The 12,772-nt window shown below is 45.3% G+C and overlaps 1 protein-coding gene across 1 annotated transcript in view; it reads left to right on the top strand.

Annotated features, from left to right (window-relative positions):
- Nucleotides 1-1,875, top strand: part of Nipal2 (NIPA like domain containing 2) — an 81,340-nt gene extending 79,465 nt beyond the window's left edge. The window contains exon 11 of the mRNA XM_038343427.1: nucleotides 1,174-1,875. Coding sequence (XP_038199355.1) covers nucleotides 1,174-1,286 — 113 coding nt within the window. The 3' untranslated portion in view covers nucleotides 1,287-1,875. The remainder of the gene's footprint in view (nucleotides 1-1,173) is intronic.
- Nucleotides 1,876-12,772: the final 10,897 nt, after the last annotated feature.

The following is a 12,772-nucleotide window of genomic DNA, read 5'->3' as shown; positions in this document are numbered from 1 at the left end:
TATCCTTGGGCCTGAGATGATTCAGCGGATAAAAATGCTTGCCACCAAGCCTGATGACACACGGTTCACATGGTTGAAGTTGATACCAACTCTTACAAGTGTTCTAACCTCCACGCATGCACACATACACAAACCAATAAATGCCATCTTTTTAAAATACAGAAAGAAAGTTTACCCTTATAAATTAATCACTGTTGGCACTATTTTTGATGTTAACATGAACACATAATTTTTACCTCAAGAAGAGCAATGAGTGGCGAAGCCCAGGGAGGCATAAGGTTAATAATTATAGAACAGTTCTGCACAGAACCATGTGATTGTTGAGGAACTGACCAGGCTTCCTTGATGTGGGTGACTTGGAGGTTCTCATGGGGTTCCCCTTAAAGTGTCAGAGGACATGGATCCTTGGGAAATGGCAGATCCCTGACACCTACAGACCCTTTGAGGGGCCATCCAAAGATTGACGGTCCAGATGCTAAAGAACATCATTCCTGAGGAAGACTGAGGCAACTTGTTCACTGTGATGCCAAGAGTGACCACCACAGTCACCAGGACGTGAACACTCTCCCTCCTCACCGTTCATGCAGACTGGACCACTGGGTACCATCTTCCTGATGTTTGTTTCCACTGAGAAACAGCCCACCTTGTGTGCATACAGTGCACAACAGAAGCAAAATCCAGAGCAAAACCATTCTTACCACCCTCCCGCCCTCACCCACCCACCCACGCCTAGCTAAGAAAAAAGAAATCTGGAAAATAAAGGGTGTTGTTTGTTTGTTAGCTGTTTTCCACGTCACAAAGCTTCATGTGTAGGATCTGCAGTGACAAACTCCTGGTGCATGGTGTTCTAGGTTGCTGTATAGACAAGGGAGAAAGACAAAGCACACAGAGAGAGATTAGGAGAGGAGTGACTGGGTTATGTGGCTGTCCTGATTGTTCCAACCTGTTTCTATGCCCAGTACAGAGTGGGCAGAAGCGTGTGACCACATGACGAGGGCTATGAGATTTTTGTGGGCCTCTCTTTCCTGGACGTTTTATCTTTTTCATTGAGAGAGTAACCACATAGTGTGTTTTTTACAGACATAAAATGTGACCAGAGCTGGAGAGAAATTATTAGGACATTTTTATCTGTTAAGAGCTCAAAAGATCTTTTTATGATTATTATCTCCACAGGGAAACAAATGCTGGACAAAATACAACCAGATTCAAATGGCACATCCTATGGAACCCTGCCTGATGGAAGTGACCCAACACAGAGCCAAAGTGGAGAGAAGAAAGAAGCTTAAAACGCCGAGAGGGATGGCTGTTGGCCTGTTACTGGATACCACCTTCTTAAAACATTGCACATGTTCAATTTGTGTCAGCAGGCATTTCACGCTGACGTGCGCGCATTCGATTCAGGCCTTCCCCCCCACTGTGGACAATCAGGGCCCTCCTAATCTCTAACAGTCTAATGCTTTCATGGAATGCAACTCAAAGTGCTCCCCACACCCTGAATCTCTCCCTAGCAATCATCTAACTGGCTGTGTCTTCATGCGAGCCTGGCTGCTTGAGCAGATGCCACACAGAAATGCGCACTCGAGATCTGGCCATAGAAGGCATAGGTGGCTCCTCCATGTGGCTTGCAGGATCAGCTTGTTGGCTTCAAGACACCCTCTGCTGCCACAACCTGTCTTTCAGGAAGGGTTTGATGTGCTCCTCTCGGGCTTCTTCTGTGAACGTTTCGTGCGGACTCACTCCCTTTTCCCTGTCAGGATGGTGAATCGCCTTTGTGGAAAACCAACTCCGTTGAAATCCTCCTTTGAAAATGAAGGACCTCATTTAGAAACAGAATCTACAAGTGATATTCTGTTATGACATATACTAAAAACTCCAAGGCCTAGCTTCTGACTTTTTTTTTTTAGCTTTGAAAAAAAAACTGTATGCTGGGCAGTGGTGGCTGGGGAGACAGAGGCAGGTGCATCTCTGGCCAGCCTGGTCTACAGAGCTAGTTCCAGAACAGCCAGGGCTACACAGAGAAACCCTGTCTTGAAAAACAAGAACAAACAAACAAACAAACAAAGGGGGGGACACATTTAAGACCTGAAACTGTGGTCACACCTCTGGCATATGTACTAAAATTCCAACAACACATATTTTACCATGGTTATTGTGTTAAATGTGACACACAAATTTGTAAAGTGTTAAAGATTTTGCCACAATGTTTATTTTTTTAATAAAATTCTAGAATGGTAGCATTTTCTCCAGCCTTATGATCCTATTATATTTACATTGAAACTGAAGAAAAAACTTTATGATATGCCTTAAATTGTTACAGATCTTATACTTTATCTGGTGGATTTCTATGCTTTAACTTCCAATACAATTCTCGAAATGGCATTTAGATTCTTGGAATATTCCCCCGAGTCCTCTGAAGCTTTGCCAGTTCTTCTAGAAAAGGAAAATCATGTTCAGAGGACTGGGTTTCTGCTCCTCAAATCTGGCCATAGAATGTAGCCTATAGAGGACCCATGGCTCATGGGAATTCCTTGCTGCCACTTAGCACGTTCTACTAACATACATTTGCAGGCATAATCTGTGGTAACTTTTATTGTTTATGCTGTACCTAGTATTTAAACAATAAGGAAAGAGTACACATTTATTGTAACCAAATAATAAGGCCCATCCTTCATGACACTTGAATCATCCCCAGTGTCACTGAAGACTTATGTTTGTGCCTGGCACTAAACTTGGAGATAATGAGATGCTAATCTTAACTGTCTCTAGACTTTTAATGTTTTCTTTATTATAACCTGAACTCTGAACAAACTGAAATAACCCAAAGCCTATCTCTGGCTGCAAATTCTTATTAACAGTTTCTGCCACTGTGAAAAGTGCCCCATTAATCTGGATGCAACAGTCATAAAATTAACGACGTATTTTACTGAATGGGTATAGCTTGTTGACTCTGGGCAGCTCAGCTAAGTTATGTACGTGGTGCCTTAAATGATGGATTTCTAGTAAATCTTGACATTGGTTTCAAAGACTGGGAAGCAGCTAAACCAAAGAGTTTTCCTTGAACCAGGACCACATTTCATAGGTACAACATCCAGATTTGAGCACTGTAGAGTTTTGCAGACACAAGCTTTAACAACAATGTGTTGGTACCCTCCCGCGTTTGCATTTAAGGTTTTGAGAGATGAAATTCATCTATGTGATACAGAAATGCTTTTGAAATCATGGTTAGATATATTATATTCAGATCTGATTTTACTAACTGTGGTGTGTCAAACCAAGGTAGAGAGAAGTTTTAATTGACTGGCTCAGGGGATGTTTCTCTTTCTCTTTTCATGCTCAGTGCCTGATGACAGCCACAGCCAACCCACCCCCTTTTCTGAAATTGTAGGCTGGGAACCCTTGGCCAACATTTGGCTCATCTGACTATTTGTCTAGACCAAGGACTGTTTTTTTTCAGCAAAGACTTAAAAAGTAAATATTCGGGGATTTGTGTTGTCCATCTGTCCTTCATCTGTCCTTAACTACTCAGCTACTCCATCAGAGCACAAATGTAGCCATAGACAATACGTAAACAAATGGAAATTGATGTACATCCGTAGTTAGTAACAAAAAAAATAATTAGTAGCCAATCCGTGTTGCCAAGCCTTGTTTCTTGAGCTCTGAGGAGCTAAAAAGAAAAAACCTGACACTTCATGGTTTGTGACAAATCAGATGCTTGGTATTTACATTAGGATCATTTTTGCTTGTGTAAGAAATAAATGGATTTGTTATGAGTTTATTCTCAGAGTCCAACTTTGTCTCTTTGGAAAGCCGTGGTTCTTTTATGGGCACAACTAAACATGCTGAAAGAATTTCCCCAGTCCTACATACCACTCCGATAATGGTTTTTGGAATTAGCTCTCGGGCAGTCAACTAGTGCAGAGGCCTCTGCCATCTGACCACTTAATTTAAATGCTTGCTTACCCTATGCTATAACGCCCTCATTACCAAAAATTCCTTGAAAACTTGTATGACAAAAGATTTTCAAGCAGGCTCAATGTATTCTTCAGACACACCACACACACACACACACACACACACACACCACACGCACGCATAGATGCACGCGCGCACACACACATATACACACACCACACACAGCACACCACAAACACACATATACCACACACACACGCATGCACACACACCACACCACATACCACACACACACATTCACACACACACACATTCACACACGCGCACACATACACACACATGCATGCACATGCTCATGCACACATGCACATGCATACACACACATGCACATGCATACACACACATATACACAACACACACAACACACACACCACAACTCACACACACACACCACAACATACACACACACGCACGCCGTCACCTCTTACACATGTCCCACATGCAGCCCTGCAGTTTCTGTTCTATAATGGAGAAAGAAGAAGAGGAAGATTTTGTAGATGTGTGCAGTCCCAGAGCTATTGAAGAACAATCTGAGTTTGGCCAAAAGAAAGCAGGTGTGATGGTGACTCCAACAGCTGGAAATACAAAGCTGAGGATGTCTGTATACTCTTCATCTTCCGGGCACACAACACATCCGGGAATCGTGACTGCATATGCTCAGCCATTTTGAAGCTGGCCCCTGGGATGCCAGTTTAATGGAGATATGAGGGATATAAGCACAGTTAGTAAAAATGAACCTCCCCAGCACACATCCAGCTTGCTCTGTGCACACTCTGTGACTTGTTGTTAAGACAGTCCTTGAACAAGCAAGCAGCTGTAAGCCTGGTGCACGTGTCTGGCTCCTGTCCATCCCTCCTTCCCTCGGCCCAGCCTTTTTTCTGTCAAGTTTTGTCTTTTCAGGATGTCGGATATCTGGGATCATACACTATGCAGCCTTTTGAGCCTGATTTCTTTCATTTCTTAATACACATATCTTGCCTTCATGTCTTTCAGGGCTTGATAGCCTCTTAGCAAGATTGCTAGATAAACACCACACATTCTGCACTGGTAAGAACTCAAAATTGAACCTAAAATGACTGCATGAGGAATTTTGAGGCTGCTTCTAATTGTTAAACTCATCAACAGCCTGGCTCTTATTATGGCCATCTAGAAGCAAAAATTTTAAAAATAAAAAAAGATCGACGCATACACGGTTTCAAATATAGACTAGGGCTATTGAACACAGTGCTTTAAAATAGTGCTTTAGCGTGTGGTAAATCCAAGGAAGAGCCTTCCCACCCAGAAATTCTTGTGTCTGTCCCCTTTCTTACCAGCCTGAGGGTACCACCCAACATGCTGTCCTGTGCCAGAACAAATCCGTTACAGGAGCTGTGGCCCAACTAGAAAATCTCTCTTTCAATGTGGGTCCTTATTGAGACTTACTGAGTACCATGCACAGCATAAAAGAAGAATATCAAACCCATAACAAATAAATGATTTTTCAAGGCACACCCAACTGAGAAAGCCATTGCTAGGAAGTTCACAGAGTCTTGGGCAAGAAGCAAGATAGTCTCCACGTTCCGGGAAAGAACCTCCTTCCGAGAGATGTAGCAAGTGCCCAACAGAGACAGAGCAGCTTGCCCATCCGGTCCGAGCAGCTTGGGCAGATCTGAGCCGCTGTTATGCAGGCGTGACCAGTCTTCCCGCACTCGGGCACCCCACTTCCAGAATTGCTCCTCTCACGGTTCTAATTTTAAAACAAACCTTGGACATTTTGTGAGGTTTGGGCTCTCCCCCCTCTCCGTCCAGGGCACTTCACCTAAGCCTCTGAACACAACGCACTACAAGGAAATGAATCAGCTTGACGGGCCTTGGTCTAGAGACTCAAAGCTTGGGATAGTTGCCTGATTATAGACTCTTCACCCAAATACCAAACAACTCGAACTGCCAAATACTCATGAAGTCACTAGATCAAAATTGGTTGCTCACTATTTTTAATGTGAGTTTGGTTTGGTGGTATTTTTGGAGCACTTTCTATTTTGCTTTTTGAATACTGAGCAGAAGGTGCAGAGATTTCTCATGTAATTCCTGTTCCCATGCCTGCATGGCCTCCCATTTATCAGTGTTCACCCCCACAGGGGTATATTTGGTGCCATCAGAGAGCTTACACCAGTGAATCTTTATTGTGCCTCATTCCTCCTCTCCATTAGGGCACCTGTTTTGGAGTGTGTGTGTGTGTGTGTGTGTGTGTGTGTGTGTGTGTGAACTTGCTACAAGCTAGCATTATCTGTAAGGTGGGAATAACAGCTGAGAAATGACATCCTAAGACTGACCCATAGACAAGCTGTGGCGCATTTTCTTGATTAGCAATCAATGTAGAAAGGCCCAGCTCATTGTAGATGATGCCACCTGGGCTGATGATCCTGCACACTGTAAGAAAGCAGGCTGATGCCCCATTTAGAATGGGGGAGGAGTGGATGAGAGGGGTATATGATGAGAGGGGAGGGAGGGAGGTATAGGAGGAGAGGAAGGAGGGGAAAACGTGATTGTATCTAAAATAAATGAAAAAATTCATTAAAAAGAAGCCAGTAAACAGCGCCCCTCCATGGCCTCTGCTTCAGTCCCTGCCCTGACTTCCTTCAACAATAGACTATGATATGGAAGGACAAGCAAAATGAACCCTTTTCTCCCCAAGCTGTTTATAGTCATGGTGTTCCATTAATCCAACAGAAACCATAACTGAGACATTATTCTTGGAGGTGTGTATTCTGTGTCTCGATTAAAGGTTTAGAGACACTCACCCACTATTACAATATCTACCAAGGATGCTCTAAAATCTCTGGGTTCCCCAACCCTTTCCTTCCTACTTAACCCCTGGTCTTTTTACTGTCATGGAAATTTCGTTGTTTTTGGAACTCCATACAGTTTTTCTCCTATGTAGCCCTTTGAGCCTATTTACTTTTGTTCTTAGTATTCATTTGTCTTTCCTCCTTGTCTTCTCATAGCTCGGTAATCTATTTCCGCTTAGTACCGAGTAAGGTACCACTGTCTGGATATATCTCAGTTTATCCATTCATCTGCCAAAGGGCATCGTGGTTGCTTCCAAATCTTGACAGCTTACGGTCCTTAGGAACATAAAAATGAATGAGACATGAGGACCAGCATCTTGGGAGCTTACCATCTAGTTGTAGAAATAACAGGTATTATTTACCAAGTCCATAGTGTGCCAGGCAGGTGATGTGGGATTCCCCTCAGTATGCTGTGAATATGTTTTATTACCATTGGTTAAAAAAGAAGCTGCTTTGACTTATAGCAGGGAAGAATATAGCCAGGATGAAAGAGATAGAGAGAGAGAGTAGGCGGAGTCAAAGAGATACCATGTAACTGCCATAGGAGACAGATGCCAGAACCTTACTGGTAGGCCACAGCCTTGTGGTGATACATTGATTAATAGAAATGGCTTAATTTTAGATGTAAGAGTTAGTTAATAATAGGCCTGAGCTAATAGGCCAAAGAGTTTTGTAATTAATATGGTTTCTGTGTGATTATTTGGGTCCGTGCACTGGGGAAACAAAAGCACAGTCTCTGTTCACAAGTAAGCACTATGCTTCATCTTCTATTTGAGCTGCTCATTTAGCTCTTACAATTTATCCAATATGAATATATCTTATTTATGGTTTCCACATCAGGAAATCAGAGCACACAACAACACAGGGATTAGGGTCAGGTCAGTTAAGAGTGACACCTAGAGCATAAAATTTAAGGAAGTCATGAAAACCTCCCTTTTAGGGTCGTGAGAAGGCCACTCTTATACTCACGGAACAGCAGGTTAGTCCTAAGCCTAGTCTTGTGCACACCCTACTATCCTCTCCCTGCGTGGGATTGGGTGACTTGACTGGTATTATTGAACCCATGACATGGAACTCTTTGCTAAATTAATTAATTTATGTTTTATTTTATGTGCATTGATGTTTTGCCATGGGTGTCGGGTGCCCTGGAACTGGTGTTTCAGACAGTTGTGAGCTGTCATGTGGGTGCTTGGTGAATTTAACCCAGGTCCTCTGGAAGAGCAGTCAGTGCTCTTAACTGCTAAGCCATCTCTCCAGCCCTAACTCTTATCCTGTTCTTACCGCTATTGCCACAAAACCAACACAGCACAGTGGCATGTCGGGAATGTCTTCCTCGGGCCGCTTGAACAAACAACCTGGGAGCTGTAACGAGATAAAGGCCACTGTAGGTTAGGTGGTCTTCAGAGGGATGGGATGGTGTAGGTTAGTGGTACCAAATGGTTGCTCTCTCTGCAGCCCTAAAATCCGTGGATGAAGCTCTTATTTGGAAAAGGGTTCTTTGCAAAAGTTAAGATTCTTCTATCTCTGTCTGTCTTTCTCTGCCTCTCTGTCTCTGTCTGTCTGTCTCTCTTGTAATGTATGTGTTTGGTGCACACACGCACACGGAAGCCCACGTTCAGTGTCGGGAGTCTTCCTGGCTCACTCATTTATTGAGGAAGAGTCTCTCAGTCGAACCCAGAACTCATCGATGGGGTTGGTCTGACCGTACAGCTTGCTGTGGGATTCCCCATCTCTGCCTTCCGAGTACCAGAATTGCAGGTGAGCTACCACGACAACCCAACATTGACGTGGGATCTGGGAATCCGCACCGGAGTTCTGGAGCCGTCAGAGCCTGGAAGAGATCAAGGATGACTGTCCCTTTTAAGGCCTTCATAGGGAGCACTGCCCCGCCGACTGTCAACCACCAAGCACGTGGACATTTGTTACAACGACCTAGAGAGTTAATATACAGATCAGCACGGTCTTGGAGGCACCAGGACATAGGAGAAAGCCCCAGAGACAGAGCAACAGCTCAAAGCAAGCTCCATATATCCTGACACACATTGGCCTCAAGCAGCTGGAGCCTACATACGCTACACTTAAGAAGAAAATGGTGGCATTTTCTTCATATCTAAGAATGCAGCGTGAACATGTGAAATACTGTATTAGGACTTTCCTGGCTGAGACACAGCCCAGACAGTGAAATGCTTGTCCCACAACCTGGAGGACCCAGGTTCAGTCTACCAGTCAATAAGCTCCAGGATCAGCATCATATCCCGCCTCCCCCAGTTGAAAAGGACGCCTAATGCTCACCTCTGGCCTCCATAGCAGCCACATAGATGAACATTCACACCCATAGAAGTCACTTTTCTGGCTGGTGTCGTCAGTCCGTGGCAGAAACAACCTGAGAGGAAAAGTCGGCTTGGCTCACAGTTTCAAACATTTTGGTCCGTCACAGTGGGGAAGGCACCGTGGTGGGGGCAGCTTCCCCCCCTGGTGGTGGAAATGCGACCATACTGTTCACATGACTGTAGACAAGGAAGCAGAGGGCGGGTCATAACCAGGAGCAAGGGGACCTATCAAAGGTCTGTCCCTAGTGGCCTACTTCTGCCAGCTAAGCCCCACTTCTTAAAGACTCTACAGCCTTCAAAGTAGTGCCACGAGCTACTACTTGTGTAGTACTACTATAGTAGTGTTCATTTGTTAGTGTTTTTAAAGGCTCAGAGTCGCTCGTAGATCCATCTAATGATGGCTTAGTCATGGCTAAATGATAAAGCCAGTACAGAAAGGGGTGCTGAGGAAACGGGGAAGAAGGGTAACCTTCTTCAAAGTGGAGAGAACAATCACAGTCACAAAAGCAGGTGGTACCTGGGGTGCAAAAGCAAAGGACCTTCAAGGGCCTTCTGCAATTCCATCTGCCGGGAGCACGCAGCTGGGTGGATGGGTCGAGACAAACTGGAGAAACAAGCTAATGAGAGCCAGAGGAGGTTCCTCCAAGTAGCACAAGCATCCCCCCCACCTTCAGCCCCCCACCTCCACCTCCCACCCTCCTACCCACCTCCCCACTGCGAGCTAGGAATTCTTCTCCCCATTGCCCCACTCCCACCCGCTTACTCCCCACCACCTCCAGGGAGCTTGGCATTCCTCATGACCCTCCCCCTTGGGTATGGGGACCTCACGGTGACAGCCAGGACATGACAGCATACAGGACCCCTGAAGGACAGCGGTCTGTCTCTGGGCATGGGCACCACAGCCTGACTGGCCGCTCTACAGCCTTGTCTAAAGTGAACCACCTGTTTCCTGCTGGGCTCGGCCCCCGGCCTTCCAAGGTCTCCGCAGAGCAGGACTGCATCCAAACCACGGCAGAGGAATGACAGCCTTGGCGCTGCCTCCGGTCGTGCTTGCTGTTCACTAAGGAGTTTTGTGGAATCTAGACTCATTTTCCACTGAAACAAGAGAAAGTAAAGACGGCAGCAAACAAAAATAGCTTGCTGGCACTTCCTGTTTACTCTTTCCACAGAGTCTCCTCCACTAGGGGCTAGAAAGCCCCTCTTCTGAGAACGGGAAGCCTTGCTGGGTTTTCTGGGGTTTTTCTCTTCCTTGTTTCTGTCTCCCCACCTTTTGTTACATGCAAGTTTACTGGGGAGATTCATTAGTTTCAGTCCCAAGATTCTTTTTTCCTAGCACTGTTCAGAGAAAGACGCACGGCCGTTTGTGCTGCGTGTGTGCCGATGACCCCACTGTCCCGTCTATTAATTACTCCAGGGCTTCTGAATAAGGCGCAGGAGAGCGATACTGTGAATGTGAACGGGTAGGGGGAACCTGGGACCTGTGCCTGGCACCACTCCCTTTCCCTTCCCACCCATGAGGGAATGTGACATCAGCGTTAACCCCCGGCACACCCAAGCCAGACAGGAAAAGCTCCCCGAAAGGACATGGCAAAGGTAGCCCAGACATCAGCTGTAACACATACGCATGACTACAAGTCCTTTCTTATAACCACAGGGATGTCAGGCATGTTTGGACAGAAGGCCCGAGCGATGAATGAGCTGTTCCTGGGTGGGCCAAGGGTGACAGGTCTCTGCTGCAGATTGGTGCTTGGCCCTTCCCACAGCCCACCCGCTGCACGTGCTGTCTCTGTCCAAAAGCAGTGAGAACGACTTCGCTTTCCTCGGTGTTTTGCACCACAAGTTAGTAATGGAAAAAACATTTACCCTGTGGCTGGGGACACTCTGAACATTAGAGCTACAACCTATCAACAGACATGGCTGAGAGAAATCCAAGCCCTGTTAATGGATGGGTGTTTTTTATTTTTTAATGAATGATTGGAACAGCAAGGCAGACTTATTTAATTTTCATAATTTAAAAATTGACAATGGCATAAATATCTTTCAAAAACCATCAGTATGAAAGCCACCCTGTTCTTGCAAGGAAGAGAAATGAAGCAAAGTCACAAAAATGCCCACCAGCTTCTACTGAAAGGAACTGTTGTGATTTGAACCACAAACCTCAGGAGAGACACAAAGATGTCCTACGTAGCCCACACTGCCCTCAGTATGTGACCTTACATAGGGTCTTTAAAGGGTGATTATGGTGTAAGTGGAGCCATTAGAGTATCCGGTATGTCTGGTGCCCTTATTTTAGAAAGGAGAGGTTTGGATACAGACACACACACACTGAAGGCCACGTGAAGGCACAAGGCAATGTCGTCAACAAGCAAAGAGATGCCTGAGACTGGCAGAGAAACAGGCTACCCCCTCCACCCTCAGCAAGGGAACCCCAATGCTACCCTGGTTTCAAGCTTCTAGGCTCCAAAACATAAGGTGATAAACGTCTGTTTTTAAGTGCCCTAAGTTGTCACAGTAGGTTTATCAAACTATGACAAAGGTTTTTGTCTCCTTGGGCATTCAGCAGTTAGGCCTGGGTACAAGTGTTTGGGAGTCCACAATAGTACACCCTTGCTGGGAGACAAAAGTCCCCTACTCCCTCCCACAGTGCAAGCTGAAAACACACTTTCCCTTCTTCCCAACATGAGACAGTTGACACCGCATTCCTGGCATTGAAGTTGGAGTGTGGGGCAATTGTAAATGTCCACTAGCCACCAGCAGTGGTGACTTTGAACATGCAATTATAGTGGTCCGTGTGTCATCAGAGCCTCAGGCAGCCGTCTGATGTCATTGGACTCTGCCCCATTTCGACATCTAATCCTACAGTCTTCCCACTGACTCTGTGCGTTTCCCAACGCTCCAATCCATGCCGTTCAGCAGAGAGCCACACTCATCCACAGTACCTCCAGCTGTGTAATTTGTGTTTTTGTCCTGGATATTGTCCATCACCTATCTCTCTCTATCCCTGTCTGACATATGATCAGCCTTTTAAGACCAATGATCTTGACTGTTACAATCATGGATATGTCCTTGTGCCTGGGAGCTGGTAGATGTTCAGGACAGGCAAACCTCTGATAATGTTGCAGGTTCAGTTCCAGACTGTGGCAACAATGTAAATACTGCAGTAAAGGGAATAGTTCACATGTCACAGTTCCAGACTGTGGCAACAATGTAAATACTGCAGTAAAGGGAATAGTTCGCTTTTTTTTACTTCTCAAAGCACATAAAAATTGCATTTGCACTATACCTTAGTGTGCTAAATCTGCAATAGGATACCTGTAAAAGACAGTTCATTTTAAAAGTACTTTGTTGCAGAGCTCAGCAGTTATGGGCACTTGTCTTTCTTCCAGTTCCCAGCATGGGAACTCCAGTCCCAAGGACTCTGATGCCCTCCTCTGATGTGGGAGAGTCTTCTGTTTGAGTTGATTTCATTGGCTAATAAAGAAACTGCCTGGCCCATTTGATTGGCCAGCCTTTAGGTGGGTGGAGTAGACAGAACAGGAAGAAGGAAGTGAGGTAGATGGCTCAGTCAGATGCTACACCTCTCCTAAGTTAGACAGACCGCCGTGCCTCTCCTCAGAGAGAAGCCAGATGCGATGAAGCTCC

Source organism: Arvicola amphibius, chromosome 9 (genome assembly GCF_903992535.2).
Source record: "Arvicola amphibius chromosome 9, mArvAmp1.2, whole genome shotgun sequence".
In the NCBI taxonomy this organism is placed as follows: Eukaryota; Metazoa; Chordata; class Mammalia; order Rodentia; family Cricetidae; genus Arvicola; species Arvicola amphibius.
The sequence above is the reverse complement of the archived record's forward strand: the minus strand, read 5'-3'. Positions and strand labels throughout refer to the sequence as shown.